General features: G+C 39.4%; 1 protein-coding gene across 1 annotated transcript in view; it reads left to right on the forward strand.

Annotated features, from left to right (window-relative positions):
• si:dkeyp-23e4.3 (rho GTPase-activating protein 7) overlaps positions 1-6,974 on the forward strand; it is a 118,533-nt gene extending 111,559 nt beyond the window's left edge. Inside the window, exons 13-19 of the mRNA XM_055148905.1 lie at positions 152-350; positions 1,589-1,802; positions 2,143-2,254; positions 2,801-3,028; positions 3,718-3,947; positions 4,203-4,367; positions 4,976-6,974. Coding sequence (XP_055004880.1) covers positions 152-350; positions 1,589-1,802; positions 2,143-2,254; positions 2,801-3,028; positions 3,718-3,947; positions 4,203-4,367; positions 4,976-5,063 — 1,236 coding nt within the window. The 3' untranslated portion in view covers positions 5,064-6,974. The remainder of the gene's footprint in view (positions 1-151; positions 351-1,588; positions 1,803-2,142; positions 2,255-2,800; positions 3,029-3,717; positions 3,948-4,202; positions 4,368-4,975) is intronic.
• The last annotated feature ends 3,935 nt before the right edge of the window (positions 6,975-10,909 follow it).

Consider the following 10,909-nt stretch of genomic DNA (forward strand, 5'->3'; position numbering starts at 1 on the left):
ATAAGAACATACTTCAAAAAATACTTATTTAAAGGTACAGTAAAATATTGAACTCCAACTAAATAATTGAACAAAGAGTCAATGTTGTAACTATTGTAACAGTCATAATAATTGATAATAATTCTACCTGATGTTGTCTCTTGTCTCTCAGATGGGGGTGTTCCGTAAGTCCGGGCTGAAGTCCAGGATCCAGGCTCTAAGGGACCAGCTGGAGTCAGGTCCGCACCAGGTCTCGTTCTCTGGCGTTTGTGCGTTTGACGTGGCCGACCTGATTAAGCAGTACCTCCGAGACCTGCCTGAACCCCTCCTCAGCGCCAAGCTCAACCACACCGTTCTGCACATTTACCAGTGTAAGGACCAGGGGGTGCGGGACTTTAGTCGTTTACTCGATTTATCAACGATCAGTGGTGTCTTATTCTTCCAAAACTCTATTAATCAATATTAGGATTTATATGGGACAACAGTAGATATGAGAACGCACTAGTATGGTGTGTGAGTTGTTAAAAAAGTCCTCGAAATGTGCTGATACTTTGCATTGACATCACACTGAGGGTGTTCTCAATCCAGTCCACTTTATTTCTATAGCACATTTCACAAACAGTTTCCAAAGTGCTGCACAAATACATAATAATAACAAAATAAACTACTAAAATAATCATACTAGTCTTAAAATAATAAAACCAGTAAAATAAAGTATGTGTATGTCTATGGTGGAATGTTCAGCAGTTTCCATGGTGACACAATACATGCGTTTAGGGTTTTTGTTTTTTTATTTATTTATTTATTTTTATTAAAGACAATACAATATAACATTTAACAAAATACAATAATAAACATAAAAACAAAACAGAAAACAACAAATATAAAACAACAAAACTCACACACACAAATTTAATTAAATAAAACAAAAGTAATGTGGTAGCGCTGCATAACCATACTACTAGGCCCCTTATATTTATATTTTGGCCAATTTATAATTTAATTTCCTTTTCTCTCTTTTTTTATTTATTTGTTTTTATTTATTTATTTTTTTCATTTTTTAATAAACACTTTAGTCACTTTGCTCAACTAATATTATTTTCACCATCATCATTTCCTTTCATCATCTTTTAACTTTTACTACAATCTCAAAGCATAATTTTAAATGTTTGCTTTTAGGCGTTTGATGTTCAACAAAAAGGACAACGTGACTAACTGAAAAAAGGTTAGGTAGCCTGGGACTGCCGTGTTATATAAGAGGGACTTTTTTTAACAGCACGAATCATCATCTCTGTTGTATTTCCAGCAAAGTCAATTCTTTCTGGTCAGATTGTGTTAAAATATAGTGACAGAGCCTCAGACAGAGCATCAATATTCCCTGCGGGTGTGATGCTATCAGCTGTAAAGTATCGGTGCATAACAGGAATCTGAAACTCACTGAGGTGCATTAAATTATAGAAAAGTAAACTTAATAAATAAAGAAAAGGCATTAAACAGCAATTTATCCAGACACATGGCCATAGCACTGTAGAGGATATGACATACATGTTACAAATGTCTCCCACCTCTTACATTAGTTATTATCTAATACGAACGTTTGTCTACACAGACTTCCCTAAAGAGGTGCAGTTGGATGCTGTGCAGTCGGCCATCTTGCTGCTGCCAGACGAGCAACGCGAGGCTCTGAGGACGCTGCTCTACTTCCTGCATGACGTCGTGTCCAGTTCAGAGGAGAACCACATGACCCACACCAACATGGCCGTCTGTCTGGCCCCTTCAATGTTCCACCTCAGCCTGGGCCGCGGGGACAATCACCGAAACAGGTGATGCGAAAATCATGTATTTGTGGAATGAATGAGGCATTGTTCTCAAACTGGTGTGTGAAAATTTGTTTAGTTATCAAATACTGGATACTTGCAATAACACTGGAGCACTGTATTCTGAACACTTAAATTATTAAAGATTTTTATTGTCATTGTCAATAAAGAAACAACAAAATTACGTTTAGAGCATCAAACCCTGCGTAGTTTTGATGTAAAGTCTGATACAAATGGTGCAAGAGCAATAACTAAATCTGTCCAAACTTCTAATTAATAAATAAAGTACAATATTGCCATTTTTCACCTTCTTTTCTGATGTTTTTTTCCTTTGTGTGTTTTTCAGACCAGGCCAGAGGAAGGGCAGTCTGGGTCCGGATCAGAAGGACCTCAGTGAGAACCTGGCTGCGACTCAGGCTCTGGCCCACATGATCTCAGAGGCGCACACACTCTTCCAGGTAAATCCACTGCCCACCCGTTGTCCCAATGCTTTGACAGTCATCTAAGAAAACATATGGTGGGATTTGTCAAATTTGCAAATTTCACACATCACACATTTCCTCATCAATTTGTCTTTTTAAATGTGCACTTTGAGCTTTTTGCAGATGTTTGTCCAATGTGTTTTTAACTACAGATGGCAAATAAACTAACCTAACTTAACCTTAACATGGAAAGTTACATATGTACCATTTTTGCGCTCCTGGCCAGTGTAGATTGGGCCTTGGTCTAATCTCCCCAGTTTCCAGAGGGCAGATTAACCAATTAGAGAAATGCAAGATGTGTCTGTAAGAAAAAAATGAAAAGATAACAGAGGACGGAAAAACAGAGCAGAATAATGAGGGGAACACTAAACATGTTAGTGGAAAGTTTAGATTTTCTTCTAAATGATAAAGGCCTGGCTGAGTTTAGTGGTGACCAGAGCTCTTCCGTATATGGAGAAAACCAGTCTTGCTGCCAGTTTGTAATTTCCTTGTAATTTCCTTTCGTTGTCTTTTTCTCTCCAGCTGCCCGTGTTCTGGCCCGGTTCCACCTGCACCGGTTCAGACTCTGAGGAAGGGGTGTGGTCAGAATCACCTGGTTACCATGGAGACTGTGCTGAGGGGGAGGAGCTAAGCGAGTCCTGTCTGAAGCTCCAGAGAAGCACAGAGTCTCTGTTGAAACTGAGCCAAGACCAGGACCAGGTCTGGACCAGTTTCACCACTCCAGATGGACTACAGCTGGACTACAGGAAGGTAAAGGCTGATGTGCATGTAAACGCACTCACTGATGCACTTAGTAACTTTACTTTTTAGCTTGTCTCCATGGATATTGCTTTACCTGAAATGTTTAGCAACTGCATTAAATATATTTATCTTCTATTTATTAAAAAACATAAACTCCCCGCCTCTCCACAAATCAGAAATAGATATGTTATGGGGAATAGAGATCATCTCCATGGACACCAGCAGGTGGTGGAAAAATTATGTAGTGTCTTAAATGCAGAAATTTATAAAAAAGCCATAAGTATTAGTTACATGAAAATAAAACATCTCAAAAAGGTGTAATAAGAATTTTATGGTAGAAATTGCATTTTAAATATTGCAGATGTTTTGACCTAGTTTATGGTTAATATCACAGTTATTATTGAACCTACCCACATGAAACTGGTACCAAAATGTCTTTTCTGTAAGCACATATGAACTAAAAGTGAATATAAAAGACGTGATTTTTGCCAGTTCAATTAAAGGACTTAAAGGACGTCATTAGTTTTAATATTGCAAGTTTTTGGAGCTGATCTTGAAAATAGTTTTATCATGTTCGTTACTTCTTTGTTCAAAAACAGTGAACAGTCTAGCCTGCCCTCCATCTGAAATTCTGACATTAAATAGTAAAATCTCTGAAGTCAGTATATAAATCTTACATACCGTCTCTCTCCTTGTAGTGCCCAGACCTCAGCCCCCTGCCCTTGTGGAGAGCCAGTCTGGAGCTGGACGTGCCGCCCCCTGTGGTCTTGAGGAGGGTACTTTCTGAGCGCTCTCACTTTGACCCACGTCTACAGCGGGACTCCAGGCTCCGTCCCCTTGGTCCGGACTCAGACCTGTACCAGTACCAGATTCAGAGCCAGGGACACGAGCTGGGGTCGATATCTCCCACCGTCTACAGCCTGCTCAGGTACGGACATTTTACACAGCACTAAATACAACATTTTCCACTAGAAGATATCGAAAAGTATGGAACAATCTGTTAGCTCAGTTGATAAGGTGTATTCTCACTGACCCTAAAGGTCGCTAGTTTGATCCAAGCTCCCATTAGTGACCTTGCGTTCTTGTGCAAGACACTACACTTTACTTGTCAAGCTCAGGAGTGTTGAAGGGTGGGTGAAAGAACTTTTCTGCAAATCAAACTTTTTAAAACTTTTTCTTGCAGATTATGGCAGTCTGACCCCGCCTCTGGCCCCCTGTATGTGTCTTCTGTGTCCATCCCCCAACAAGACGTCCCAAAGACAGTCCATGTCCACTGCTGCATGTATCTGCTCGAGCCCATAGGCGACAAAAAGACCAGGCTCACCCACTTCTGCACCACCGAATACAGGTAAGACACTTGTGAAGGTGAAAGGTCTCGAAATGTCCACAATACTAAAATTATAAACTCAATGTTGATACTAAGGAATAGATTTGATACTAGGGGAGTAATAATATCCCATGATAACTGTTAATATGCTATTTTTTCTTCTTAAAATGCCTTGACAAGACTTAATCCAAAGAACTAAGACTTAAAAGTGCTTAGAACTGTTATTTCTTCTTGTAGTCTGCACTGAAATGGAGCAAAGGATCATGGTCTATGTAGTTCCCTCTGTATTTTTTAGCTATTGCTGCTCCATAACTCTTAATTTAAGCAATGAGACTTGTAATTCGATATATTGTGATGGTCCACAATATTATTGTGAACTTTGACGATATGATATCACGATATTTCAATATATTTGATATCATATAATGTTCTAATTTAGTTCTTTAATAAATGATATATATCGATTTGTGTCTGATTTTGAACACTTTTGACAACCCTGTCCACACACACACACACACACACGTATAAGTGAAACGTCTCGAAATGTCTCAAGACCCTTTCAAAATAAAAGAATAGATGACTTCTTCCTAACTTTCTTGATCAACTGACCATTTTTGTCTCTCCTCCAGGGGGCGATCTTTGGACTGGCACGTCAAAGTGAGTGGACATCTTTTGGCCAATGAACTCTTGTCAATACGAGACTCCTTTGAACAGTAAATCTACAATGAAAATCTGTGAACCTGGAAACTACATATCATTTCATACCATTCATTTGAACTGCTCACTGTGCTGACTCTTTGGCAAATCCAAAATGGAGAAGTGACCTTGCAGTGGCTGAGAGTGTCCCATAATCCTTTGCTGTGATGTCCCACTCTCGGCTTCGCTGAAAAGAACCAGAAAATGTACTCGATCATCCTATAAACTACAGAATCCTTTGTCAACATAGTTACCCTTGTCAAATATGAAGCAGATCATGGAAACGTTGCATTTGAGTTTAGTTTTGCATCTGAATCAGACCTATTGTGCTTGTGTCTGCTATGTAGCTATAATCTATGACACCGGTGCATCTTTATGTTTATAATTTGCACATTTTAAATCGCCATATTCATCTAAAACGACTTAATAAAAGAAATAAATCCGCTATCTTCCACATTTGAAAACTGTGGTGCCCAACGGGAGCTGACGTCACCGTAAAAGTAATTGATGGAGATGTCAGCACCAGATTGTTTTTCATTCGTACCAAAATTATTACTCTGCTGAATCCTACATATAAAATCAGAAATTGAAGTAAATACAGAGCAGTGAACATGTGCCGATGGCAGTGATAAAGGGTGAATGAGGAGGGGAAACGGCTATAACATGGTTAATAGGTCTGCTTTAAGCTACCGATATCTAGTCAAGTTCCTCATCTTGGCCAATTTCCTTCTTTATTACAGCCAATGTAGAATGGTTACAAGTAGTAGTAGAGTAAAGATTGCTCATGATAAAAAAAGGACATGTTTTGTGTATTTTTGAAGCAACATTTCTAACATTAAAACATATCAAAATCTCTCAAATGTATCACACAAAACCTCTCTTCAAATTAAAACTGAAGCTATATTGTAAAAGTTATGTAAATACCGTATTTTCCGGACTATAAGTCGCTCCGGAGTCGCACCAGCCAAAAAATGCACAATGAAGAAGAAAAAACATTTATTAGTCGCACTTTTTGGGGAAATGTATTTCATAAAATCAGAGACCAGGAACTGATATTTCATCTTGAAAGGCAAGTTATAGTAACAATAGAACAGAGAAAAACAGGCTGAATAGGTGTTAATATGTTAACGTAACATATTAACAGTTCTTCAGATAATTATAGCATAAACAACATAACATAAGTTTACCAAACTCTGCGTCGCTTCCTCTTCTGCATAGCTGTTGTCAGACTCAGTATCAGTTCCATTTAGAATTATTCCAGCCTTTCTGAATCCTGACAGGATGGTTTCGGTGTCAATGAAGTTCAGGCTTTGTCCAATGACTTCCAGGAAAGTTGCATAACGCATCCTCCCAGTTACCATGAAGCTGTGTTCTCCTTTCCCGCTTTCCGCCAGTCCCTCACAAGTTTCTCGCTCACTCCAAACTTTCTTTCTGCTGCTCGATTACCGTTTTCATCTGAATATTTCACTCCGTGCAGCAAGACAGTGGCTCTTTCTGCAGGAGACATGTGCAGTAGAACCAGTGAAGTGACAGTGGTACAAGAGTAATAGTAGTAGCAGATACTGACACACAAGCGTAGAGCCTCTCGTGGCTGTCAGTCTGAAAATTTTAATATATGTCGCACCGGAGTATAAATTGCAGGACCACACAAACCATATAGTCAGAAATATACGGTAAACCATGGGAAAGTTCACAAAAAGAAAAAACATAAAAATAGCTAAGTTTTTTGTTGTTGTTGTTGTTGTTTTTTATTGGCCTGGACATTGATGAATTAGTCAGAGACCAAAATGAAACCATGATCATGTTTCTAAACTCTTGTATATTTTGTAGATAAAGTCTGTAAAAACACTCAATATTTGTGAATGTAAATGTGTGGAACATATCTGATTATTTGTGCTCAAAGAGGATTTATTAAAGGTTTGCTGATCCTAAATGAAATGTTTCTTCCTGTGAAAATAACACCTTATTGTAATGTTGCCAACAGATTAAAGATGGATTTTGAATGTAGAGATTATGTAGATCTGAAAACTGGCATCGTGTCATGTTGTGCCTCCTGCTGCCGCTGTCCCACTTAGAGAAAGTGTACGAGCAGAATGCAAAAGGAGCCACAGGGAGTTAGTATTCACTCCTCGCAGTGAGCAGGTGACAGGTTTGACTCCCGCATAAATCCTGCATAATTATATAATCCTAACCATCAGCAGAAAACTGATCAGTATTTTAGTTGAAGATTTAAAGAAGCATTAGTTGATTATAATAGTGTTCTTTTTTATCATAAAAGTAAAAGACACATGGAGCATAAGTGTCTCTCATAGTTTAACACCTATTTGAAAAATAATGGTTAACGTTAAGTCTTAAAGGGACAGTCCAGGATTTTGTACATGGGACCAAATTTCCTAGTGAGCCAGAGTGTTGGAGACATGTGGAGACACTTTTTTACATATTCCATCCAGTCCTTGTATTTGCAGAGGTCACTGGTGCTAGGCTAGTACATGTCAATGGCCATAGTTATCATGCCATTAAAAACAGTCTTACCCACTCCACAAAGTGCCCAAAAAAAATCTGTTATTACACCAGACTGTTGATGTAAATGTCTGTGTTGATAGAATAATGTTTGAAATAAAACTAACCTTGTTTCGCTTGAATCGTTGCATGTTGAGGGACTATTTTCTCAGCAGCAGCGCAATTTTACTTTGCTGGTAAGATAGGTGCTAGGAGATATCAGTCCACCACTGCCAAGCTTTTTATCAGGAAGTACAACTCGCTGCTGCTCAGACATAAACCCTTCAAATGCAAGGTTGGTTTTACTTCTAAAATGATTCTATGGATACAGACATTTACATTGACAGTCTGGTGTAATAATAGATTTGCCTTCAGGTGCTTTGTGGAGTGAGTAAGGCTACGCCCACACAACAGCGCTCCTGGATTTTTTTTTTGTTTGTTTTGTTTTTGCGGGTTAAAAAAAATTTGCGTCCACACACGTGTTTAATCAGTAAATATTCACGTCCAGACAACAACGGAACACTGAGTGAAAACCACCTATATGTGGTGCTGTTAACAATGATAATAATATTTAATAATGCATATCTCATCACAGTTTTTTGTTTTTTTTTTACTTTAAAGTAATTTAGCCGACTTTAAATGTATCTCAGGAATATAGCTGTTTTGTTTTGCAAAAGTTAAACATAAGTTTTCATTTTTAGCCATAAGATTTGGATGAGAATTATTAGAATAACTTGGTCTCAAAATCCAACAGTTTGATAACACATGCATAATCTTTGTAATTGATGCGTGTGCATAATGTGTGTGGTGTGCGTTGTTAGCATTAGCACTAGCAGCATGTCTCAGTTGCTTGGTGACGGGAGCGGCTCCATAGACTACACCTGTTCCATTTCGGCAACAGTCTTAAGGTCCACAGAGGCTAGTTTGAGGGCCCTGGCGATGACTGGGTCGCGACGTCATCGTTTTCCAAAAGCTGCGGTTTGCTCATTCACACGACAACGCAGCGCCGGAGTTCTCAGATTTCTCCACTCTGAAACCCTTTCTCAAAAAATACCATCGGCCAAAACTAATACAAACTTCACCATTTTGACCAAAAAATTTGTCGTGTGGACAGGCCCTAACACTGTTTTTAGGGGCAGGCTAACTATGGCCATTGACATGCACTAGCCTAGCACCAGCGACCTCTGCAAATACAAGAACTGGGTGGAATATTTTTAAAAGTGTCTCCACACGTCTCCAACACTCTGACTAACTAGGAAATGAGGTCTGATGTCCAAAATTCCAGACTGTCCCTTTAAAATAGGGTTAAGATTAAAGCCAAGGCAGCATGATGGTTCTTACACCTCACAGCAGCAAGGTTTCAGGTTCTACTCACAGTCCCATTTCTGTGCAGAGTTTGTATGTTTCTCAGTAGCTCAGGAGCTGGGCAGACAGTGAGTGTTTGTCCTCTGATCCGAAGGTTGTCAGTTCAGAGTTGGAGTTGTGATTCCAGCTCTCACAGATGAATGCTGTTGTTGTGTCCTTGGCAAAACACTTAACCCCCTCGCCCCCAGTATCTGCGTAAACAGTGTGTGTGAGATTTGTCTGGCCATTCTGGTTTCCCCCATCGACCCAAAACAGGCACAAACGTTAAAATCTTCCAGCTAAGGTAGTCCGGACCAAGACGAGATCTGCAGATGGGTCCTGACGCATTGCCCCAGCAGCGACACTGAAAGACGGGTCAAATGCAGAGGACGGATTTCCCCATGGGGACAATGCAGTATACCTCCACAATACCTGGCATCATTTCATGCACCGTCCACTTTTCACCACTTGCTCTGACTTTCCCATAACCTTCTACAACTTTACTGGCCGGATTAAGCTGGTTAGAGGTGGTGATAAAGATGTCCGCCGCTGAGTTTGGCTAAATTGTCCAAACTGTCGCCTGTGCCCCTCCCTCCCGCACTGGGGCTCCTCCAGGGGGACATTGAATCTTTTCTAAAAATCGATAAAATCTGGGCTCAGAGCCACTCCTCCCTCAGTCTGGAGAGAGACCACCCTGGAGCTGATCCTGGACCAGATCTGGAACTGTGATACCATGAGGAGAAACAGCAGCACAAGTCCATTTAAGTTTGGAGTTTACTAACCAACCCTGACTTATGCTCTGTTCAACTTCAGGTTTAAAGATTAGAAACAGAGCACAGAACTAAGAAGAGAGAACAAACTTTTAGAATCAAGTTTGGAGATTAAAGAAGAACATCTTTTGAACTAAGTTAGTTGTAGTTGGGAAACTTTCTTTAAAGAACACACATTACGTAACGTGGCCCACACCAGATCGATATGTGTGTAACTCTGAAGTGAATTCTACACATCATCAGAACGGCTTTCACTGTACGGCTATTTGAATCTGGTCAAAGCGACACAACATCAGAACAAAATGAAAAATCAAACTTCTGCTACATCCCGGCGAGAGTAAAGCACAAACATCTTCCCTGTCCACAAATGCACAAAGCGTTTACCTTCTACATGTTTTTCTCAAACTAAAGTCTGTATTGGCGCTAAAATAGACTGAAGTGCTCCTGCTGGTGTCGCCATGTTTGTTTTGGTTCACTTGAGTGTTTCACCTTTGGCTTTTACACAAACCTCAGTGCTGTAACATGGTTGGTGCGCCCAGTTAACTCTCAAATATTGTGAGAATCCATCTATTAGTCGGGTTCCTTATATTCAAATTTTAACCTTAGTGGGAATTTTGGGGGGATTTGGTAAACTACATATTTTTGGAAAGGTTACAGTATATGGAGTCAGTGTTTGCCTTTGCCCAGATGTCGATATGGCGGCCATATTGAAGTTTAAAAAGTTAGAGTATCTTGACTTCTGAATTAACTGAAATGTTGATTTTTACTGCTAAACCCACATTGTAAGAGTCAAGGAATCCAATGGTGCTAGTTACACATTACCATATACCATTTATAGCTTTGTAACTAGCACCACTGGATTCCCTGACCCTGAAAATGTAGGTTTAGCAGTTAAAATCAACATTTCAACTTATTCAGAGGCTGAGATATTTCAAAAAGAGTGTTTTGGTGGCCTTTTTTTTTTTTAAATTCAATATGGCCGCCATATAGGCATCTGGGCAAATGCAAACATTGATTTTCTGACTCCATACACAATAACCTTTCCAAAAATATATAGTTTAGCAAATCCCCCCAAAAATTCCCACAAAAGTATATAAGGAACCGGACTATATCTGTGCAAGGTTACAAACTCTGCATTCTTGTGGCTTTCTTTTATTCTTTTCTTATTCTTTTTTTTTTTTATTGCCACAAATCAATTCACATCAAGAGTGTCCTGAGACCGGGCCTTCACACAATTTATATATTTACCTTTTT

Source organism: Boleophthalmus pectinirostris, unplaced genomic scaffold (genome assembly GCF_026225935.1).
Source record: "Boleophthalmus pectinirostris isolate CB_2022bp ecotype Guang Dong unplaced genomic scaffold, ASM2622593v1 HiC_scaffold_12, whole genome shotgun sequence".
Taxonomy (NCBI): Eukaryota; Metazoa; Chordata; class Actinopteri; order Gobiiformes; family Gobiidae; genus Boleophthalmus; species Boleophthalmus pectinirostris.